Genomic DNA, 25,987 nt, shown 5'->3' with positions numbered 1-25,987 from the left:
AATGATTAAGTAACCAAAACATAATACTTTAATAAATTTTAAAACTTTTCTCTCTATTATGTAAAAAAAAAAAATCTTGCGATGAGACGAGACTTTTGACATGAGATTGTTTCAAGTCACACCCTCCACTCAACCATTTTCAAACACGCACACAGTCCCCTCACATCTCATTCATGTGAATGCTTTTGACAGACACATTTCCTGCTCTCTCGGCTCTTATACATTTTAACGTTTTCCTCACTTTAAGTTCCCAATTAAAGTAGACGTATTATGTCCAAATCTTATTGATGAAATTCATCCTGAAGGGATATCAACAGAAGAAATGAGTACACGGGAAATCCTAGCACCGAGAAACGTTGAAGACAAACGAATCGACGTTAAAATTGTTGATCGGTTACACGGCAAATTGGTTAAATGCATATTAATAGACTATGCTGAAACAGTTTGTGGTGATCGTGCAGAAGATGAAAACATTAACTTAAATATTCCAAAGAATAACTACAACCGTTAATACCGTCCGGTCTTCCATCACCCGAATTACTGCTGAATGAAGGATGTATCTAAGAAAGGTAAAGTAGTACATCTTCCCAGGATAACATTAGACACCAAAGGAGATTGTGATACTCACTGTAATGTAAAATAGCTAGTTCTATTATACATATTTAACAATTTCAATGAAAATAACAATATATTTGAATTGTACATCCGCATCCCCATACGCGAGTGGCAGAACCGCAAAGTGGCTTACGCATAGAGCCGGCCCGGGGCTTGGCAAGTGAAATAAGCAGAGGGCAAAGCCTAACCCTAACCCTAATTTTTTAATTAATAAATGTACATGTATGTTACTTCATGCTGCTTTACCTAAACGAAACACACACAAAAAAAATACAATAACATAAAGTAAATTTATTTGAGGAACACCCAATTAGAATTATTATTTGAAGACAGCAGACAGCTTTTAGCTCATACACTGAACTATAACCAACACGGCCACATGTTGGTTATAGCTACCACTTGTTCAGTGCATGACCCGAGAAATTCAACCATCCATCTTCCCAACCTGTTAATCCAGGACACGGTAGCAGGGAAGCTTAAGCCTACACTAACAACCATCAGCAATAAGGCAGGAATAATCTCTAGACTAACATTTTTACACCAGTTTAAATATGTTAATTCATCTAACCTGCATATCTTTGAATAATGTGAGGAAACTATAAACACCATTAAAAAAATGAACTATTTATATTGAATTGGCAGAACTTTGTAGGTTTGTATTTAGTAAGAGGTTTATTGACCTTAATCTGTGTATCAGCTGTGACACCACTGGCAGATCATGGAGGACAACCTGGTGTCTTGTACCAGAAAAATTAAACTTGGGAGGACGTTTGACTGTCAATGGGACAATATGCCACAGAAACAATGGAGTTGCTTCAAATTAAGAAAGTAGACACTTTTGAGTGGTCAGTCAGAGTAGTGACATTAACACAATCAATGGTGAAACTTTAAAATTGTTAGTCACTGATGCTACCCAACTAACCTGGCAAAGATTGAGACATATGGTGTAATGGACGGCCAGCAGTTCATCCCGGTCAACACATCCAGGATGCTAGATGGTGTTCTCCCTGCAGCCTAGAGGTGCCACGGCTTCCAGCAGAGCATCATGGAAAATGCAGTTTGGCTTCACAGCCCTGCTGGGTACCATGGGTGCCACCAGGGGACGCTGCAGGGAGACATGGAGATTTCTGTTTCTATTATAGCCTGGAAGTACTTCTAAGTCATGGGGACGGAAAAACTGAAGTACTTCTGGGCTGAAGAAAAAGAGTTTTTATTTAATCCAGAAGTGCTATGGAAGCACATGGACTGAAGGACAGAAGCACTTCCTGGTCAAAGAATATAAAAAGGACTGTGGGAAACCCAACAGACTGAGCCGGACTTGGGTGGTAGAGGAACAGAGCTGCTAGGAGTGGAGGATTGGTTATTGTTTAATTATTATTGTTTTATTGGAGAATTGTGGAGTGTGCAGTGCTTTATGCACATTATTGCAAGAGAATATTAAAGAAATTATTCTTGGTGTTTTAAACATGTGTCCTGGACTTCTGTCTGGTGGGTTCAACGGGGCAACAGCGAACCCTAGTGTCCACAATAATAATAAAAGAGGAGAAATCAGTAAATCTTAAATGAATGGAGACTCAACAAAATGATAACTTACTGTAATAGCTGAGCATTTAAAGTCTTTCAACTGCTCAAAAATATTTAAGGAACACTTTGAAAACACATCACATCTCATGGGAAAAATGAGAAAAATATGCTGCTGGATACCTATACTAATATGGACTGGGTAATGTGTTAGGAAGGAAAGGATGCCGCATCGTTTGATATAAATGAAAATTATCAACCTACAGAGGGCTGAATTCGAAGACACCCAAAAAATCAGAGTGAAAAAATGATGTGGCAGGCTAGTCAATTTGGCAGAAATTTCATTGCAGCAACTCCAAATCGTACTCAGTAGTTTGTATGGCCCCCACATAATGTTGCAGAGGTGTTCTATTGGATTTAGGTCAGGCGAGTGTGGGGGCCAGTCAGTGGTATCAAATCCTTAATCCTCTCGCCACAAGAGGCCGGGCATTGTTATGCACGAGGAGGAACCCAGGGCCCACTGCACTATCATAGGGTCTGACAATGGGGCCAATGATTGCATCCTGATACCCAATGGCAGACAAGCTGCCATTGTCTAGCCTGTAGAGGTCTGTGCCTCCCTCCATGGATATGCCTCCCCAGACCATCACTGACCCACCACTGAACTGGTCATACTGAACGATGTTACAGACAGCATAACATTCTCCACGGCTTCTCCAGACCCTTTCATGTCTGTCAAATGTGCTCAGGGTGAACCTGCTCTCATTTGTGAAAAGCACAGAACACTAGTGATGGACCTGCCAATTCTGGTAATCTATTGCAAACGTCAGTCAAGCTTCACAGTGCCGGGCAGTGAGCACAGGGCCCACTAAAGAACATCAGGCCCTCAGGCCACCCTCATGACGTCTGTTTCTGATTGTTTAGTTAGGGAAATTTACACCAGTGGCCTATTTGAGGTCATTTTTATGGCTATGGCAGTGCTCATCCTGTTCATCCTTGCCCAAAGGAGCAGTTTCCGGTCCTGTTAAGGACCTTCTAGGGCCCTGTCCAGCTCTCCTAGAGTAACTGCCTGTCTTGTAGAACCTCCTCCATACCCTTGAGACTGTGCTGGGAGACACAGCAAACCTTCTGGCAATGGCATGTGTTGATGTGTCATCCTGGAGAAGTTGGACTACCTGTGCAACCTCTGTAGGGTCCAGGTATCACCCCTTCCTATCAGTAGTGACACTGACTGTAGCCAAAGGCAAAACTAGTGAAAATACAGTCAGAAAAGATGAGGAGAAAAAAATATCAGGGACCTCCACCTGTTAAACCATTCATTTCTGCTTTGGGGGTCTCATTGTTGCCCCTCTAGTGCGCATGTTGTTAATTTCATTAACACCAAAGCAAATGAAACTGATTAAGAACCCCCTCTGCTACTTAACTGACCAGATCAATATTCTAGGAGTTTAATTGACTTAATGCTATACTCTGATTAACAAGTGTTCCTTTAATTTTATTGAACAGTATATATATATATATATATATATATATATATATATATATATATATATATATATATGAGTGATGGGGTGCTCTAGACCTGCCTGATTTAGTGCCACTTTTTGTTCCGTGCCCAGCCTGACATCACTTCCTGTTCTGCCACCAAGACTGATATCCCTTCCTGTTATGGTCAAATGACATCACTTCCGGTTCACAGCATATAAAACCTCCATCTTCCCAAACCAGTTGAGTTCAATCCCAGAACTCAACCAAACAACAACTCCTTGTTTTTTTTAAACCTTTTGCAGCCAAGGACAATATATGGGTGGCTGCCCAAACCCTTCCAGTGTGCTGAGACTCATTCTTTCACTATATATATATGTGTGTGTGTGTGTGTGTGTGTATAATGTGTAAGAAGCATGGTGGCACTGTGGCTGGCACTCATCTGTCAAGCGTTCAGAATTTGAATTCTTCTCTAAGTCAATGTGTGTATACATTTTGTATGTTCTCATTTAGTTTGCTTGGGTTTTTATCTTGGTGTTTGATTTTTCTAATATCATCCCAAAAAAGTAAAGTTCTCTAAGCTGATGACATGTGGGTATTTGTCTAAGTAATCCCTATAAATATATGGTACCCCTCCTGGTTTACAGGTTTGACTAACATTAAAAATAAATAACACGATACCAATTTACAAAACTTTTAGTTGCTAAAAGATCATGTAGTGATTGTGAGAGACAATTGAAGTGTCCTACATAAGTGTCCCTGTGTGCATCCTAATTTCTCATGCCATATCTACATATTCATTGGTCCACAATGTTTTTCATGATGATGGATCAAGAGCAATGAAACAAAATCTGCCTCAATATACCTCTCCACGTATCAGCTAAATTAAACAAGTTGATCTGTTTTTTAAGTAATAATTTTTACTCCTTATGTGAATCTGAACATTTTCTTCTCTTTTATATTCTGGGAATTTATGGGGATTGTGGCTTGTATTTACACCTTAATGTTTTGTTTTAAACACACATGCCTTTATACTGTTTTATTCTACAAATGAGTTGGTGATAGGGCAAATAATTAGATCCACTAAATGAAGCATAATGTTAAACTATCTTTTAAAATTTCTAGTTTTGCAAATATAATCCTAAAAACAAATGTTTCAGGTCAACAAAATAAATTAAATGCATCCATTTGCACCTGGCTTTTTGAGTTCTGTCAACTTTGTTAAAATTAAGAAAATCCAATACACTTCCAAGAGTAAGGTGAATTAGCTTTTCCTTTATGTTTAAATTACATATACGTAATAATTAGCAGTATAACCCAAGCCTTTAAGGTTAATATACAAAATGAAAATCTTAACCTAAAACAATCCATTGTTTCAAAGTTCTTTTCTCTCAGTATTTAATAGTATTTTAAGCATCGTCCATCGATCAATTACCAAAATCCACTAATCCATGGCAGGGTCATGGAGAAGGTGAAACCCACAGAAACATGGGTAGAATATGTAAAGTCAGCACAGAGAGCGATTGGGTCTCCTTATTTGGACGAATGAGTGTAACCATTGTGATACCATGCTTCACTTTCATATATCATAATACTTACTCTATTCAAGTGTTTCTGTATTTCAGACAGTGTTTCTCACTTGGACATCTCGCTTCAAATTACGTTGGAATAGCTCATGTCACCCAATCAACTTAATACCGGGTTCTAAAACCATGCATATATATTACCTTCAGCAATGTATTTAAGTATTGGCTAAAGATCACCAGAATGATTTTAGGAGTGCAGATATGTTATATTATAGCATATAATATATTATATATATATATATATATATATATATATATATATATATATATATATATATATATAATAAGTCTGAAATAAGACACAGTTTTCTATAACTCCAGTACAAAGCAGTAATGATTTAGTTACACCCATTTTTGAATGTTTAATTGAAAATTCAGAAATGGTTTTGCAGCAGAAAAACGTCACTCTAGAAGAAAAATTAACAAATATATAAACTGCTCGTGTTAACGAAATTTGAATATATTAAAAAGTGCAACTAAATAAGTTTACCTTCAAAAGATCTTCTTCAGCAATTACATCACTCGACATGGGACTCCTTGTTTCTGTTTCATGTGGATCCATCCCCACGGTGCTTTGTATAAGAGGTTTTATATACTTAAATTCGCTTTTTCCTGAATCTGTTGTGAGGCAGACTTCATAATTATAGACGTGACAAAGAGTCCCAGTGGCCCCAACTTCTGCATAACGGGGCGGGTAATAAGGAATAACGGGGAGAGTTCCATTAGGGCATTCATTGAAAAGTTTCGAGCGTCTCCATTTGTGAAATTTTAAAAATACCAGAACTATAACGAAAATAACAAAAAGTAAAGAGACGATCACTAAGGAGAGTACTAAATAAAACTTAATGTCTCCATTACTGTTTTTCTCTTGTGTAAAATCATTGAACTCCGAAATCGCCAATACAAAGTTATCAGTGACTGCGACATTGACATTGACTGTCGCTGAATGAGAAGGCTGTCCGCTGTCCTCTACTAAAACAGTTAGTCTTTGCTTTGTAGAATCCTTCTCCATAATTTGTCTAAGAGTTCTTATTTCTCCATTATGTAAACCCACGTCAAAAAGCGTCTGATCAGTAGCTTTGAGGATTTTATAAGAAAGCCAAGCATTCTGTCCAGAGTCTTTATCAACAGCCACAACTTTAGTAACCAGATAGCCAATATCAGCAGAACGAGGTATGAATTCAGCAACGGGAGATCCTTTATTGAGAAGTGGATATAAAATCTCTGGATGATTGTCATTTTGATCCTGAACATAAACATCTATTATTACATTGGAACTGAGGGGTGGAGACCCTCTGTCTTTAGCTGTCACAGAGACTTGAAAATGATTCAGCTCTTCATAATCGAATGAACGCACAGCATAGAGAACACCTTCGTCTGAATTAATAGACACAAATGATGAAACTGAGATGTTAGTAATTCCTGTCTCGGTAATGAAGTATGAAATTCTACTGTTGAGACCCGAGTCATCATCGCTTGCTCTAACCGAAAAAAACGAGGATCCTGGTGCATTATTTTCCGTGATATATGTTTTGTAATGTTCTTTTTCAAATTTTGGGGCATTATCATTGACATCACTAACCTGCAGTGTGATTGTCTGAGTGGCTGAAAGTGAAGGCTCTCCATCGTCTTTAGCTACAATAGTAATGTTGAACTGTGGCACTTTCTCACGATCTAAAAACCCATCGGTTTGTAAAGTATAAAAGTTATTTAAAGACGATGTCAATTTAAATGGGATATGATTATTATTTTTAACAAAACAACTGATTTTACTATTTTTCCCTGAATCTTTATCTTGCACGTTAAAAATTGCTATCACTGACCCAGGTAAAGAGTCTTCAGAGATTTGACTTGAGACTGACATGAGATTAATTAATGGCGCATTGTCATTTACGTCAATTACTTCAATTATAACTTTACTAGAACTTACAAAACCACTAATGTCTTTGGCATCTGCTGTCATTTCGTATATTTTAGTATTTTCAAAGTCAATTTCACCAATCATTTTGACCTCTCCTGAATCTGGATTTATTTCAAATAAATCTCGGGCATTATCTGGGACGTGGGCGAAAAAGTATTTTATTTGCCCATTTATATCTTTATCTGCGTCATTTGCCTGTACTTTTAACAGAATAGAACCTATCAACGAGTCCTCTCTGACAGAAGCTTTATACACCTCCTGAGTAAAAACGGGAGCATTGTCATTGATGTCGAGGACAATAATTTTTATTTCAACTGTTCCAGACCGCTGAGGTTCCCCTCCGTCGACCGCTTTTAAAAGCAGAACATGCTCTTCTTGTGTTTCTCTATCCAAGGGAGTCTCTAACAATAGATTAACAGTGCTGCTGCCATCAGATTGCGTCTGCACCTTTAATTTAAAATGATCATTTGGCGTGATTGTGTATGATTTCAAGCTGTTTACACCCACATCACTGTCTACAGCATTCGGCAGGGAAAAAATTGCTCCTGGAGGAGACAATTCATTAATTTCTAACTGAATGTTATTTTTTGAAAAAATTGGATTATTATCGTTTATATCAGTGACATCAATAGTTACTCTATGAAATTCTATAGGATTTTCAAGAATAATCTGAAAATTTAATAAACAGGGGGTTATTTTACCGCATATTTGTTCTCTGTCAATTCTGTCTTTAACAACTAAAATCCCTTTATTTACATTTAGCTCTACGTATTCGGTGCCCCCATCGGTATATATATGAGCTCTCCCTGTTTTCAGTCTCTGATGATCCAATCCCAAATCTTTAGCAATATTACCTATGAAAGCCCCTCTCGCCTGTTCCTCCGGAATAGAATAACGGACCTCTGCACTTACCAAAAATACGTGCTCTGTAAAAACAAATAGGATCGGTACCTGCGTAATGAATGTCCAGGGTAGCATTTTTTTCCAAATGATATGAGAACAACAAAGCGCTATCCTTTATTGAAGACAATCATTGATGTTTTGTTTCCTTGTAAATCTCCTACTTTGTAGAAATCGCATGGATATATCCAATCATCTGTGTAGATCGTGTCGAATCTTTATATCCAGTGTATGCTTTTTGTATTCCGTCTTTGTGTATGGCGAGGCCCTTCTGTCTGTGTGATACTGAAGCTGTGGCAGGGGAGGTGCTGCTGCATTTCTGCTTTAAGAAAATCACCTCGTTGATCAACAGCGGCACTCGCAGTCCAAGTACATAAATGCAGAATGTGGACACACTATAAATATTCTTCTCTTGGCAATAATATCCATTGTTTTTTTACTTAAAGCACAATTTAAAAAATACTCTTGTATTCATTAAAGAACGCAATATTAATTAATAATGACTATAACAATAAATCATTATTTCAGAAGGAATGTGTATAGAATTAGTTGTCAGATTTGTATCTTGCAGGGTTTTGACCAAAGAAAAATGTTCCAGTTAAATATATGCGTTCGAACTTTTAACAAAAAGACGGTTTCTTACTGAACACCAATTATTTACTTAATTAAATATTTATTTGTTTATTAAGAAAACATTGTCCAACCTACTCACTCGGAAAATATACATTAATTTCATTTCAGTTATTAGATTCCCTTTAATAGTCCTCTGAACTGGAAACCCACGGATTATTTGATACATGACCCTTAGGTATTGGTGTGGAGGATTCTTGAACATCACTGAAGATGGCTAAAAGTATTCTTCAGGTAAGTAAAGAAAATGATACATATAAATATTGCTCACATAAACTTGCCAAAATGTTTCACTAAGGATGAAGTATATGCTTAAATATAATACTAATGACAAATCTAAAAACACTGTGCAAGGGTTTAGGAATTACTTAACTGTAAACCATTCATTTTAAAAAGCCCTTTGCAGGTCTGTTTCACACAAACAACCCCAATCAATTGTCCTGTGTCAGTTGTCAATGGTGTAGAGGTCACATGAAGACACTGAGCACATGAAAAACACTAAATTCAAATATTTAATCTATTAAGCAGCAGAGCTAGCCACTGTACAACCTTGTTACAATAAAAAAAATTGTGTAACGGTTTTTTAAAGTTAATTTCACCAATCATTTTGACCTCTCCTGAATCTGGATTTATTTCAAATAAATCTCGGGCATTATCTGGGACGTGGGCGAAAAAGTACTTTATTATATTTAATTCATTAAGCAGCAGAGCTAGCCTCTGTACAACCTTGTTACAATAAAAAATTGTGTAACAGTTTTCATAGAATACACAATACACCAAACACCATAAACATGGCAGATGTTTAACTAAAATATTATTTTCTAAGTCATTATTCGTACGACAGTAATGCTGGGTGCAGAAACCTCTAATGGGGTAATTTGGCACAAGACAAAATATAACTCTGCATGGGAACTCATTGAAGGACACAAGAAATACGCATAAATCCACTGTCACTCATCCAAGGCCAATTCTATTTTGACAAATCTAAAACACTCAACATTTGTGATTCACATGAGAAACACTGTTAAGATGCAAGAAAAGGCACACTTCATAATATTGCCAGGGCAGAATTGAACTGGAGGTGTCAGCCAGCAGGACAAGTTTATTGCCAAGTATTTTTCTTTTTCAAAGTCAATAAAACTAAACCATGAATTAAAAATAAAATGATACTCAAATATTTGTTAATTTATAAAGTCTATAACATTTTGTACTATAAATTTCTTTACAAAGTAAAAACTTTTTCTTCAAAATACCTTTAACATAATATGCTTTTTTTGTTCTGTACAAAGATAAACACGGAAGTAGTATTATCTGACTCTATTTTATGAAGTACATATGTTTGATGCTGAATGACATGAAAACCTAGAGAGCAAAGTTTCAAGAATCACTGTCAAATGTTATTTTATTTAGTGCTTTTGAAAATGAACGTTAATACATTTCTTCAAACACGCAAAAGAGATATTTCAATTATTAACAATCATGTGCAACAAATGAAGAGAAAAATTATTGTTACTTCATTAAGTAATGTGTGAGTTCTATCACAGTTTCATTTTAATGGATTCTAAAAAAGTGTCTTTTAAAAATGCAGACACTGTTGTTCAACTGTTAAACATAGTAAAGAACATTATGTTTGAGAAGAAAAAGTCAATGTAAATGAGTGTGATGTGAGTGTCACGACCATTAATGACACATTCTTGTTCTTACAACTATACAGTATACGGTATAATAATATTGGTGACCATTGTGGAGGAATCAATTAGAAAGCAATGCCATAAAATTATATATATATATATATATATATATATATATATATATATATATATATATATATATATATATATATATATAGTGGCAGATGGCCGGTGTCATACCTGGTCGGGATGCCTAAAAGGACCGGAAGGTGGCAGGAATAGCTTCCGGGCCACGAGGGGGCAACCGCTGTGCAGCAGGAGAGGACCACGAAAGAAGAACAAAAAGCTTCTGGCCTGTTGGGACCCGCGGTTGACATCTCAAGCATTGTAGGACTCGAAAATAGTTACTTTCGCCACACTTGGCAAGATGGAGGAGGAACCTGCCAGAGACGCCTGGAGTGTTTCCGGTGCAAAGGGCAGCACTTCCGCCACACCAGGATGGATGTCATCAGCCACATGGAACACACACATAAAAGGGGCCGCCTCCTTACAGTCGGAGAGCCAAAGTCGAGAGTGGGAGCAGGACCAAGCTCCCAGGAGGAGAGATAAGGCGGCCAAGGACTGAGAAACAGATTTATTGGGGTGATTATTGCTGAGTGCATTGTGTGTAGTGATGGGACTGTGTTTATTAATGTTTAATAAACTTGTGCAATTTGTAAAGATGTGGTTACTGACTGGTGGTGTCCGGGCAAATATCACAATATATATATATATATATATATATATATATATATATATATATATATATATATATATATATATATATATATATATATATATATATATATATATATATATATATATATATATATGTATAGTGGCAGATGACTAGGGATCTTGTCCCACAACAAATGCTTGGAAGACGGACGGACCGGGAAAGGGGCACTATCCTTCCCTAGGTGCAAGAGAGCAGCCCCCTGGGCGTTATCGGGGCCTCAATCGTGAAACACCGGAGTTCATGCCTTTTGGGCTCTGTGGCCACCTTCTGGGGGTGTGGAATGACTTAACAAGCCTTTTTGGGATGTGATGGAGCCACACCCAGAAGCGCAGCCTAATTAGTGTAATTACCACCTGAAGCACTTCGGGGTGGGCTATAAGAGGAGCTTGCAGCCACCACTAAAGGAGCCAGTGTTGGGTGGAAGATGACGGAGCTTGCGAGACAGGAGTGGAGGAAGCCTGAAGGACCAAGGACTGAGTGCAATTGTGTAAACAGTTTTATAAATAGTGGAATAAACTTGTGTGTATTTGGACATTGCGGTGTCATGTCTGTCTGTGGCCAAGGTAGCTCTTACAGTATATATATCTATATATATAGATCTATATATATATAAATACTAATCTACTGGGATTTTCATGCACAACCATCTCTAGGGTTTACAGAGAATACTCCGAAATAAGGAAAACATGCCATGAGCGTCAGTTCTCTGGTCAAAAAAACTTTGTTGATGCCAGATGTCAAAGAAGAATGGTTGTTCGAGCTGAGATAAAGGCAACAGTAATTCAAATAACCCCTAGTTACACCTGAGGTATACAGAAGAACATCACTGAATACACGACACATCGAACCTTGAAGCAGATGGGCTACAGCAGCAGAAAACTTCAACTGGTGCCACTCCTGCCAGCTAAGACCTGGCAACTGAGGCTACAATTTGCACAGGCTTAACAAAACTGGACAATAAAAGATTGGAAAAATGTTGTCTGGTCTGATAAGTCTCAATTTCTGGGGCATTATTTGGGTGATAGGGTCAGAATTTGACATCATCAGCATAAAAACATGGATCCATTCCACTTTGTGTCAATGGCCCAGGCTGCTGGTGGTGGTGTAATGGAGTGTTGGATATTTTCTTGGCACACTTTGGGCCTCATAGTACCAACTGAGCATTGTTTCTATGATACAGCTTACATGAGTATTGTTGCTGACCATGTCTATCCCTTTAAGACCTCTGTGTACCCATTTTTCTTTTGCTACTTCCATGCAGGATAACATGCAATGTCACAAAGCTCAAATCATCTCAGCTTGGTTTCTTGAACATCACCTGATCTCAATCCAATAGAGCACCTTTGGGATGTGGTGGAATGGGAGATTCGTATCATGGATGTGTAGCCGACAAATTTACAGAAACTGTGTGATGCTCTCATGTCAATATGCGCCAAAATCCCTGAGGAATGTTTCCAGCATCTTGTTGCATCTATGGCATAAAGAATTATGGCAGTTCTGAAGGCAAAAGGGGTTCCAACCTGGTACTAGCAAGGCGTACCTAATAGTGGCCAGTGAGTTTATGGCTATATATGTGTGTGTGTCTGTGTCTGTGTGTGTATAGTGCCAGTCAAACTTTGGACACACTCCAAAATTGGCATATTTTTTATAGAAATTGATAGTTTTTTTTTTTCCAAGATACTTTTACATTTACTTAAAATCGACACAGGACATTACAAGTTCAGTGTTGGTAATGGTTATTAGTGCTTGAAATTACTGATTTTTAAATTATTATTTACATATGACTGCAAAACACATTTTATGTGAACATTCTGTGTGCTGTAATGGTAAACTCCCTTCGCTTATCTTTAATTAAATATTTTAAGCTAGCCAACCCGCGGCGTAGCATACGCCGCATAATCAGGCCGCTTTTTAAATGATTTTTAAGCACAGAGGAAAAAATAAACATTTGAAAAATCCGTAATTTAATAAACCACCAAGAAAAGTAACATTGCAACAATGCACGCTACGAACCAACATACAATTGTCCGTGACTAAAAACCGGAGGAGCGCCATCACGCCTTCTCCTTCCAAAGCGAAGGACGGGTTGAACAGCGCTCGTTCAGTACGCACTGCCCGCTTATGTGCCCGCACCCAATTCCCTACCTGAGTCGCTTTCGTCTGTGTACAGTCCACACGCACCTGTGAGTCACGTTGACTGTTAATTTTCCAAACACTACCTCAGTTGGTTTCCACGTTGAATTTTCATTGTTCTTTGCGGTTACGGCTGGCTTTTTTATATATAATCCACCAAGTCACATGAACGGGGTGGGTTTACAAAGGGTAGGGACGTAATCAGTGTCGTGGATGCGAATTGCTGTATGTAGCATGTAAAACAGTTTGCTATGGTCACGCGGTCGTGCGTCATAACCGAAAACTCGTTTTTTAAAGACTGCTTACTTCATTGTGTTCTAACCTCAGTTGTAAAGGAATGTTTTAAGGATCCCATGGGATACCCCTTGCAAACTGTTTTACACGCTGCATATGGCGATTCACCTCCACGAGAAATATGCCTCTATGAACAGTCAGCGTGGGTCAGAGCTGCATGTTGCCTCTACGACAGACGAATATAAATGACACAAATTTATTCTGTGTCGTCGCGTCTGAGTTGGTGGGCGTGGCTCTGCGAGTTGTCGTCGTATTCAATGATCTTGGAATTGGTGGGCGTGGCTCCTTCCTGCGTGCGCCATAGGTGTCTCACTTGTCGGCGGCTTAGTGAATCCACGCCTCTTCCGGCGTGCTTTCCATGGTCGTCTTGCCTTAGTGAATTATATATATATAGATGGTAATTGCTTATTAGAGAAACTTTTGCAATTTTGACATATTGCCTAGAAACTGTCAATTTCATACAAAGATGTCTATTACTAAATTGACAGAAGAGGGCAAACTGAATGTATCTGAATAGATAAAGAAGGCGACGGTCAAGATGCAGAACTGCATATTACATCAGAGTCTATTGCTGGGAAAGCAAATACACTACAGTCGGGTCCTACTTAAATGTAATGCCTAATACTACCATGATTTGCAGAAAAGATCAAACAAAGATACTGGCTTTAGAGGCAGAATTAAAAAGAAAAGGGCAGAAGAAAACAGACATTGGGTAGAGAACAACTGGAAAGTCATATTATAATTAGTATCCTGGAGTCATCTTTTCACTGTTGCAGAGGACTCTGGTATCTGGGGTGTATTTAGGATAAAGCAAACTTAGGAACTGTAAGGGGCTTCTTTCTTACAGTTTAGTTATGTGAGAAAATGTATGTGCCACTCAGTATGACCAATGATACATTTTTTTTAAAGATTAAATGATATAAATGAGACCTTTGACCACCCCATATTGAAACATGCTGTATAAATGGTTACACTGATGATAGGTTTAACAGGCTAATGTATTCAAATATAAGATCATAGCCGGCAGCTTAAAAACATTCAAAAGTTTAAAACGAGTTCCCATTTTAAACTAAAAATTGAACTGAAGATAAATATAGCTTTCATGGAACAATGCACACATATATTATAAAATAATGAAATTATCCTATATATATATATAGAAATATCCAGTTCATTATCAAGTACTAATCTTAAAAATGTCATGTAAGAGAGAGTAATGTTTTCTAATAGAACAGCTAGAATAGCTCTCATAAAATGTTATTAACAAATTATAAATCTTGCTAAAAGAAAGGGTGTAGGTTTAAAGAAAACACACTGTAAAACTAAAGTGTCAAAAATGATTCTTGGATATGAAGAAGGTCTAATTTTATAGCATTATATCACAGTACTTGATGAAAATCCATCTGGGTTGAAATCATTCACAATATACTGAGTGTAATGTAAGTATACAGATGGTGACACGGTGACTGGCACTTTGCTTTTCCAGAAAGTGGGGTTTAGTTTCCAGGTTATGGGAATATAGCACATTCTCTATATATTTACAATACTTTTCTCTATTTATTACAGTTTCTTTCAATGACGCCAAAAAGTATTATACTGAACAGCTTAATCCATTCATCCATTCAATCATCTGTCAATTGTTAAACTGCCTTTCTTTATTCTGGGTTTATTGGGCACAGGCGTCTATTCCAACTGTTACAAAGATGAGGTCAAAACCAACTCTCAAAAATGACCTGAGCACATCCAAATGGTCACTCAAATATATTCTCATACTGACTTATAGCATAAACCCAGTAAGCTAAAATTCACGATTTACTAATCAGAGAGTACTAGATTAAATATAGTAACAGGAGAATGAAAGGTAAATTCAAATGTGTGCAAATCAGATCATTGTCACACCTTTCTTAACAGTTGACTAGTTTTTGCGGATAATTGACTTCTTTGGCCTTCATTTCTAAAGACTTGCTTTTTAAGACGCAGACAACTTAATTGTTCCTTTTGCCCTTACTTATCAAAGAAACAATAATGAGATACTTGGTGAGCTAACATATGACCAGCTAACTTGGCATCCATCATCCAATATCTGAAAATAAAGAATGGTGAAGAGCTCAGTAATGTTGACCTGCTTTTAGGTTACTAAAACATTTGCCTGTGTTCTTAGAAAAGAGAAAATCAACACTTTTGGAAATGTCTGCTGTGGCAGAATGAGAGGAGCAGCACAGCATGGAATTAAATAGCAAGTTTATTTAACAACACGAATTGGCTTCTAATTAAGAAACTGCTTGGAGTAACATTGGTTGGGATTTGAGGCCTGACTTATTTGGTCATCTGTTCACTTAGTTCATATCTCAATTTTGTTTTGCTGCTATTAAAGCAAAAACTATACAATGGATAGGACTGAGTCTTAAAGCACGAGACAATTACAATGAAGGAAGAAGAAGTCAATTAACAGTAGAAATTGGTGACTGATTAAGAAAGTGGCATGACGTTAAACCTGCAGCCACACTGGCCCTTCTGGAGCAGAGATGAACACCCCTGGATTTGTCAGTAACTCTGTGTTTATCTATGATCCACACGCGTGGGTGTGCTCCATTATGAATTACTTATCTCAAGGGCTATTTTTTGTTTTATGCTTAATGCTGCCAAAACAGGAGCCATAACTCATACAAAGAGTTAAACGGATGCAGAATATGCATAGATAAGCATCAATAATAATAGCTTAATTTTAATAATGAAGTGCATAAGAAATAGTATAAGATTAATGATTATGAAAGAGTTTTTGTAAATATTGGTAACAGTGAAACATGTTCCTATATTTTACCACAAATACTTAACATTATGCTACATGCCTACACTGTATATTTACTTTGGAATAGCATTACAAGAAAACACAATATGGTATACTGATCATCTGTCTATGTAGCACAGTATTAGAAATAAAAGAAGATTATAAGCATTTAATGTATATGAATATACACAATGCAAATACAAGATTGGGATAATAGTAAATCCATGTGTTACAAAATAGTTCAGAAAGAGTCCTGAACGTTTCAATGATTTATAAATAAAAATGTAATGCCTTTGCAAATTTTAAAAACTTATTTAATTTAGAAACAATTTTTACACAAAGGTGATATCATGCATCTTTACCAAGTGAGAAACAGAAATATTGTAATTTACAATAATGTACATTTATTTAAGGCACTTCCTGCTGAAGTTATTATTTCATTTAAAGCAGAAACAGGCTTTTAGCATTTACAGTGGACTGTACACAACAAGACTGCTCGCTTAGGTGTCACCAGAGCTGTTCACTTAATGGGTAAGTGACATTTTTCCAGTCAAAGTTATTTCTTCACAACAATGGAATACATTGATTTAACACATACAATGGCTTCTAAAGTGAAGTGTTTTTATTTAATTTTAAAAAATCCCTTTTCTGTTCTTGCTGCTTACAATGGGACTGAAGGGTACCAGGGTTCATAGGTAAATGAAAAAGACTTCAAACTCACCAAATATACCACTTTTTTTTTTTAAATATGCCTTTTTTAATTTAATGAGGCATCCTTGATTTGAAATGGGAAATAATTATGTTATCAGGTATTCTTCAAGCTATTTCTCTTGAAGTAAGAATACATTTCCTGTTCATTTGTCTGTTCAGAGTCGCCGTTGTGGGAGAAGTTTTGAAAATCCCAACAAGCCCCCGGTGTCAAGCTGTTTTCTGCTGATCATCTTATTTTTGTTTCTGCTCTTCTATTTTTTTAACAGTTATGTTCTGCCATGGCTTGTAATAACAGATTGATACATACTCAAATCATACAATTAAAAAAAAAAACACTTTCTTTTCATCCATTACATTCTGTGCCGTTATTATGCACAGCCTACAGAGCAAAACTTACACTGACTGCCTGCCAGCCAGCTTAGAGAAAAAATCACATCAAATTTTCACTGTACTTTGTAAAATAACAAAAATCTAAAGTGATCAGATTACAATACGTCGCATTTTTAATTAAAGATTGAGATTTTTGTAAGAGGCAAGTTATCTGCATGCTGCAATTTCTGTCTGAAACATATGAAAAATGAAAAAGGCAGAGTGTGAGATAAAATATACTAAAGTGGCACAAACTAGATCTCAACATTTTTTTAATACGCCATGAGTCACTCTTGCTAAGAACACGAGAATACATAAGCAATTGTGTTTGAGTGAGTATACTCATTGACTTCTGTTCAAAGCAATCATACTGTAAATACAGGGAGGGAACACGTAAAACGCATGCAAATCCTGATGCTGTGAGGCAGAAATGACAGCTGTTTGTTACCTGGGGAAGCCGACGCAAAAGAAGTTCTGCTATTGGTGGTGTGAAAGGGGTTGGCACGGAGACAGCAAGCAGCACTTACTGTATAATGCATCTCCTGGCTGCTATAGTCCTTTAGGCCTGATGCACAGCTGCCAATACAGTAAGTCTCGGATGTGGACCTTGGCATTGATTATGTTTAGGTGTACTTATGTGTGTAAACAACTTTAGAAATTTGTAAGTAACATGTTAAAATGTATGTGGTGGAAGCATGGTGGTCATGTTTCACACATTCAGAGTTTGAATCTCTTTCTAAGTCATTGTGACTAAAGAATTATACCATGTTCTTCCTTTATGTGCTTGCGTTTTTGTCTCAGTATTTCATTTTTCCATAATCGTCCCGAAAATTTCAAGAATTCTAATTTGGCCCCATGAAACTGAGAGGTAGCCCTCCAGGGTTTAACATTTAGCTGGAAATATTTCTGCCATGTATCCAATGCTTACAGGAAAGGTTCCTGTTGTTTGTGCTGGTCTTGTGGTTATTTCAGTTGTTACCATCATTATGAAAAAGATTTAACAACACAAGGACATATAAGAAAATAAAAAATGCTTATTTGAAAAAAGGTAATTTTTGACAGAGAATGTTGAAATGTCCTGATTAAGTGTCTTTGCCTACATCCATATTACTAATGCAATATCTATAAACTATTTGCTCTACAATGCATTTAAAAACAATAGGAAAGTAGTGATAAAAATGTGATGAAAATCTACATATCTCAAGATATTATTGATTTATTTCTCACTTTAAAGTCCTTTTGAAAATCGAAACATTTTTTCTTACTCCAATTAATGGAAATTTTGTGCAGAGTAACTTGTGTATAGGTATTTTGTTGTAATCATACTTTGTTCATCTGTATTGATTCACAAATACACTGGTGATAGACAAATTATTACAATTCTTAAATAAAATATGTTAATTTACATTTTAAAATTGCAATCTTTTCCAGAATATATAATGAATATAAAACCATAACAACAGATTTGGGTTTTTTAAAACCCTTTTTAAAAAAAAAAAAAATGCAATAACATAACACTATCATAATCTATAAAATATAAAACAACTGCATTTCAATATATAACAAAGTGCAAGTATAAGTTTACCTGCATAAGATCTTCTTCAGCAATTAAATCACTCGACATGGGACTCCTTGTTTCGGTTTCATTTGGATCCATTCCCACTGTACTCTGTATCAGAGGTTTTATATACTTGAATTCACTTTTTCCTGAATCCGTTGTGAGGCAGACTTCATAATTATAAACGTGACAAAGAGTCCCAGTGGCCCCCACTTCTGCATAACGGGGCGGGTAATAAGGAATAACGGGGAGAGTTCCATTGGGGCAATCATTGAAAAGTTTCGAGCGTCTCCATTTGTGAAATTTTAAAAACATTAAAACTATAAGGAAAATAACAAAAAGTAAAGAGACGATCACTAAGGAGAGCACTAAATAAAACTTAATGTCTCCATTACTGGCTTTCTCTTGTGTGAAATCATTGAACTCCGAAATCGCCAATACAAAGTTATCAGTGACTGCGACATTGACATTGACTGTCGCTGAATGCGAAGGCTGTCCGCTGTCCTCTACTAAAACAGTTAGTCTTTGCTTTGTTGTATCCTTCTCCATAATTTGTCTGAGAGTTCTTAGTTCTCCATTATGTAAGCCTATTTCAAATAGCGTCTGATCAGTAACTTTGATTAATTTATAAGAAAGCCAAGCATTCTGTCCAGAGTCTTTATCAACAGCCACAACTTTAGTAACCAGATAGCCAACATCAGCAGAACGAGGTATGAATTCAGCAACTGGAGATCCTTTATTCAGAAATGGATATAAAATCTCTGGGTGATTGTCATTTTGGTCGTGAACATAAACATCTATTATTACACTGGAACTGAGAGGTGGAGACCCTCTGTCTTTAGCTATCACAGAGACTTGACAATGATTCAGCTCTTCATAATCGAACGAACGCACAGCATAGAGAACACCTTCGTCTGAATTAATAGACACAAATGATGAAACTGAGATGTTATTAACTCCTGTTTCTGCAATGAAATAAGAAATTCTACTGTTGAGGCCCGAGTCATCATCCTTTGCTCTAACCGAGAAAAATGAAGCCCCTGGTGCGTTATTTTCCATGATGTATGTTTTATAATGCTCCTTCTCGAATTTTGGAGCATTATCGTTGACATCACTAATCTGCAGTGTGATTGTCTGAGTGGCTGAAAGTGAAGGCTCTCCATCGTCTTTAGCTACAATAGTAATGTTGTACTGCGACACTTTCTCACGATCTAGAAACCCGTCTGTTTGCAAAGTATAAAAGTCGTTTAAGGACGATGACAATTTAAATGGGAAATTATTATTGTTCATAATAAAACAATTAACCTTTCCATTTTTTCCAGAATCTTTATCTTGTACGTTAAAAATTGCTATCACTGACCCAGGTAAAGAGTCTTCAGAGATTTGACTTGAGACTGTCATGAGATTAATTAATGGCGCATTGTCATTTACGTCAATTACTTCAATTATAACTTTGCTAGAACTTATAAGACTACCAACGTCTTTGGCGTCTACTGTCATCTCAAACACTTTAGTCCTCTCATAATCAATTTGACCAATGACAGTAATTTCCCCTGAGTCTGCATTTATTGCAAATAAATCTTTAGCATGATTTGGTACATGTCCAAAAAAATATTTAATTTGCCCATTCAAGTCTTTGTCTGCGTCATTTGCCTGTACCCTTATCAGATCAGAACCTATCGACGAGTCCTCTCTGACAGAAGCTTTATAAACCTCCTGTGTAAAAACGGGAGCATTGTCATTGACGTCGAGAACAATAATTTTTATTTCAGCTGTTCCAGACCGCTGAGGCTCCCCTCCATCTACCGCTTTTAAAAGCAGAACATGCTCTTCTTGTGTTTCTCTATCCAAAGGCGTTTCTAACAATAGATTAACAGAGCTGCTGCCATCGGATTGCGTCTGCAGCTTTAATTTAAAATTCTCATTTGGTGTGAGTGTGTATGATTTCAAGCTGTTTACACCCACATCGCTGTCTTCTGCATTCGGTAGAGTAAACATTGCTCCCGGAGGAGAAAATTCACTAATTTCTAACTGAATAAAATTTTTGGAAAAAAATGGATTATTATCGTTTATATCAGTGATATCAATCGTAACTCTGTGAAATTCAATAGGATTTTCAAGGATGATCTGAAAATGTAATAAACATGGACTTATTCTACCGCAAATCTGCTCCCTGTCGATTCTGTCTTTAACGACTAAAATCCCTTTATTTACATTTAGCTCTACGTATTCGGTGCCCCCATCGGTATATATATGAGCTTTCCCCGTTTTCAGTCTCTGATGATCCAATCCCAAATCTTTAGCAATATTACCTATGAAAGCTCCTCTTGCCTGTTCCTCTGGAATAGAATAACGGACCTCTGCACTAACTAGAAATACACACTCTGTAAAAACAAATAGGATCGGTACCTGCGTAATGAATGTCCAGGGTAGCATTTTTTCCTAATGATATGAGAACAACAAAGCGCTATCCTTTACTGATGAAAATTAATGGTTTCAAATTTCCTTTTAAGTCGCCTTTTGCACGATGAAGAATTTGCTTGCATATCCTCAATCATTGGTGTAAAAAGTGCCGAATATTTATATCCAGTGTATGTCTTTGTATTCCCGTCTTTGTGAATGTCGAGGCCCTTCTGTCTGTGTGATACTGAAGCTGTGGTAGGGGAGGTGCTGCTGCATTTCTGCTTCAAAAAAATCACCTCGTTGATCAACAGCGGCACTCGCAGTTCAAGTATATAAATGCAGAATATATAGACATGCTATTAAAGTTCTTGTCTTTGCAATAATGCCAGCTAATTTTGGTTAACATCTGTTTTTAAAAACTGTGTTTGTAAACATAAATGAATACACAGAAATTATTACTGATTATCTTTTTTTTAAATCAGTTATTAAAATGCTTTAGCTTGTTGAAGTATATGATCAGTTATCTCACAAGGAATATGTAGTTTGATCATAGAATGATTTGTGAGATTTGTATTTTCTAAAACATTAGCTGAAGAAGAAATCGTCTGAGAAATAAAGTCAATCAATAAATAAACAGTTTCTTACTAATCAATGTACCAATTTAAATCCTATAATAGTTTTATCTTTTAAGATAACATCGTATATATATTCACTGAAAAAAATATTTCAGGTGTAGATTCTCTTTAATATTCCACTGCACTGAAATCCTCAGATAATCTGACAAGTGATTCTTTTGTTTAAATGAATGCAAGACTTTAGGAGAAGTATACTTCAGGTGAATAGAGAATAATATGTATATAAAAAAATACAGATATAAGTTTGGTACAACATTTCTCTCATGGTCAAATATGTATTTAAATATAATGTGAATGACTAATATATATGAAAACACATACAGTGAATTCTAGGGCTTATAAGAACACAAGGGCGACCATTAACAAAGATATTAGGAAGGCTAAAAGTCAGTTGGAGAGAACTACAGCAGATAAGGTGAAAGTTGACCCTACGAGATTGTTTTAGTATTTTAGCAGTAAAACAAGAGTCAAGGAGGAAGTGAAGTGCATCAAGAATAGTAAAGTGGAATTAAAAGATACAGACACTGAAACAGTGGATGCTCTAAACTTGCATTTTGCTGAGGTCATCACACATAAGGAAGTGGATACCCTCCCAGCGGTAAAAGGGATTACTAAGGAGGTTCTGAGTGATTTAGAAAAGGTAGAGGGAGAAGTGCTGCTCAGATTAAATAAACTGAAATCAAACAAATCTCCAGGAACAGATAATATTTGTAAGGAGGCTGGTGAGTACATATATAAACCCTTGACACAGCATTTCCCAACCTTTACGTATTTGCGACCTGAGTTTTCTTAACAGTTTTAATCGCGCCCCCCTAACGTTTTTTTAAAAGGAGCCCACTAATACCAATTTGTTCTTTTTTAATTAATGAAATATCATAGATGCATATTTTATTATACCTATTTAACTTTTATCGACATTTATCTAGCTCTATATTTATTGTTCTAGTATCAGAATGTAGTTTAAGTTAATTTGTTTTGGTTTCAACAGATGTTGTTTTCATATTTTCGATTCTTGTTTTCTTTTTTTCACATCTTCGCGCCCCCCTTTTTGTTAATTCACGCCCTCCTAGGGGGGCCTCCCCACAGTTTGAGAACCACTGCCTTGACACATATTTTTAGGAAGTCACTGGGGAGATTCCAAAGGACTGGAAAATGACAAATATTAGCCCCTTTGGGTGACAGTGCAGATCCAAGCAACTCTAGGTCAGTAAGCTTAACATGCTTCACAGGAAAATTAATGGAAGGAATTATTATGGATAAGATTGAGCAGCACATGGCAAGTACAGGAGTTTTTCTGAACAGTCAGCTTGGGTTCAGAAGAGGTTTTACTAACATGCAGGAATTCTATCAGGAAGCAACAAAAGGATACAATCAAAGTGGAGCAGATGATATTATCTATCTGGACTTTCAGAAAACTTTTGATAAAGTGTCACATGAGAAGTTGGGCATCAACGTAAGAGAAGTGGGAGTTCAGGGTGATACTTTTAGATGGATGCAAAATTGTTTTAGATGAACAAAGTAGAAGGTGATGGTGCAAGGAACCTCATCAGAATTGGCTAAAGTTAAGAGTGGTGTTCTACAGGGGTCAGTGCTTGGGCTGCTGTTATTTTTAATATATAAATGATTTTAATAGGAATTTAAGTAACAAGCTGGTTAAGTTTGTGGATGATACAAAGATATGTGGATTGGCAGACAATTTGGAATCCATTAAATCATTTCAGAAGGACTTGAAAAGCATACAGGCTTGGGCAGATTTGTGGCAGGTGAAATTCAATGCCAGTACATGTAAAGCAATACAAACAGGAAGTAAAAATGTTATATTTGAAAAAAACAATGGGCAGTCTGAAAATCGAGAGTACACCTTCTATGAAGGATTTTGGAGTCGCAGTTGACTCAACGCTATCAACTTCCCATCAGTGTTCAGAAACCACTAAGAAGGCAAATAAAATGTTATTATGCTACCCACTGTGCCATTGTGCCGCCCACTGTGAATGATTATTTATAGTGTATTTACAGGTGAGCATTAATACATGTTTTAATATTACATTTCATTAAGTTATGTTTAGTTATTCTCAAGTTCTTTCATGGCTTTACTTTTAGGGAATCCAAACTCAAAATCCATTTTAAACATACAAACACTGTATCATCTAATAACCACAACAGAGTTCACTACGTTTGACAAGAAAAAATCAATGTAGGTTGTACTCATCATCCATTAATGTCACATTCATACAGATGTACAATATATGGTATAATAATAATAATAATAATAATAATAATAATAATAATAATAATAATAATCCTCAAAAGATGGCACAGATCAAGTGTGCAGGATATGTGGTCAATTCCAGGAAACCATTGACTATATTGTGGCCAGATACTCTGAATTAGCCAAAACTGAACACCTTAATAGACACAATAGGGTCACCACATACCTGCACTGGAATATTTCCAAAAAATTCAACATTAACACAAAAGAAAAATGATATGAGAATCTCCAAACAGTAACAGAAAAAAGATAACACCACAATCCTATCGGACATGCCAATACAGACAGATTGTGAGATGAAGGACAACAGACCAGACATTGTCATTAAGAATAAACAAGAATAAAAGCTTCCTACTCATTGATATGTCCATCCTGACTGAAAGAAAGACCTCAGGAAAGTAAATGAAAAAACATCAAAAAATAAAGACATTGAAATCAAAATTGAACAAATGTGTGGAATGGAAGCCACAACAATACCAATAGTGATAGGACCCCTGGGACTTATAAAGAAAGGAATGGAGAAGTATACCCAACAGATCTTGGGTAGCATCAAAATACAAGAATTACAAAATATCACACTATTTGGAACATGTCATATATTAAGAAAGGCACTATCCATTAAACAGACATCTACCTCATTCTAACCATAGGCTTAAGAAATGGAACCAGTAATTATGTTGTATTATGGCATGAACTCAAATAGACTAGTAATAATAATAATAATAATAATAATAATAATAATAATAATAATAATAATAATAATAATAATAATAATAATAATGGCCCTTGTGAAATATTCTACAGAAAAACACATGAATTTGAATATATTTATCAAAATACCATTATGTTAACTTAAAAATACACTTAAGACATTCATAGTGGTGCTAATGGTGATACTGCTTGAAATGGTTAATTGCACTGGACTGCAAAGCCCCATTTTCTGCAATTCTGCCTTCAGTGTCCTAATGGTAAACTCACTTATCTTGTCTTTAAGTCATCTTTTTAATCCTAATTGTTTATCAGAAAAAAACTTTGTAATTGCAACATGTTGCCTGGAAACTGAAAATTCCCTACAAAAGTATCCATTATTATAATGAGAGAAGAGAACAAACTGGATCTACCAGGATAGAAAAAGAAGGGGATGGTCCTGATGCACAACTGCATACTTCATCAGAGTCTGCTGTTTCAAAAAAAGCAAACACCTTACAGGTCCTCAGTTGGATTCTATATAAATACACAACACATATCAGTGTAATCTGTAATAAAGAAATGACAACTCTAGCATGCTGGCCTTACATATAGAGCAGCAAAGAAATAGTCATATCTGAAAATGGTAAGTAAAAGGAAAGGTTCAAATAGGCAGAAGAAAACAGACATTGGGAAGAAGACAACTGGAAAGGCATATTATGGTTAGAATCCTGGGGTCAAGTTTTCACTTTCACAAACAAATGTGGTATCTGGTGTTTATTTAAGTAAAAACCAACTGAGGACACATAAGGAGTTTGTTTAGATTAGATTAGACTACACAGAACTTTATTTGTCCCCATTCTCAAACTACTTACTCTCATGTTCTTATCATCCTCTGTTCTATTCTGTATCATTCAGTGAAGTCAGACACAGTCATTTATGTGAGAAAACTCATCTAACACTCAATACAACCAATGATTTTTTTTTCCCTAAATGCTGTAAAATGTGATTTTTGTCTGAGTCGTATAGAAACATATTGCATTACTTTTTACACTGAGAATACGTTTTAAGAG

At 36.2% G+C, this 25,987-nt stretch overlaps 2 protein-coding genes across 4 annotated transcripts in view; both read right to left on the bottom strand.

Annotated features, from left to right (window-relative positions):
* LOC120542149 (protocadherin gamma-C5-like) overlaps positions 1-25,987 on the bottom strand; it is a 497,784-nt gene that overhangs the window by 224,417 nt on the left and 247,380 nt on the right. The window contains exon 1 of one of the 3 annotated variants that reach the window (XM_039774378.1): positions 18,948-21,518. The exons of the other annotated variants lie outside the window; for them this stretch is intronic. Coding sequence (XP_039630312.1) covers positions 18,948-21,356 — 2,409 coding nt within the window. The 5' untranslated portion in view covers positions 21,357-21,518. Of the gene's footprint in view, positions 1-18,947; positions 21,519-25,987 lie in introns of those variants that run through there. 3 annotated transcript variants of the gene reach the window in all.
* LOC120542151 (protocadherin gamma-A8-like) overlaps positions 1-25,987 on the bottom strand; it is a 209,998-nt gene that overhangs the window by 41,917 nt on the left and 142,094 nt on the right. The gene's annotated exons all lie outside the window — the stretch shown is intronic.

The sequence above is a fragment of the Polypterus senegalus genome, chromosome 13 (genome assembly GCF_016835505.1).
Source record: "Polypterus senegalus isolate Bchr_013 chromosome 13, ASM1683550v1, whole genome shotgun sequence".
Classification (NCBI taxonomy): Eukaryota; Metazoa; Chordata; class Cladistia; order Polypteriformes; family Polypteridae; genus Polypterus; species Polypterus senegalus.
The sequence above is the reverse complement of the archived record's forward strand: the minus strand, read 5'-3'. Positions and strand labels throughout refer to the sequence as shown.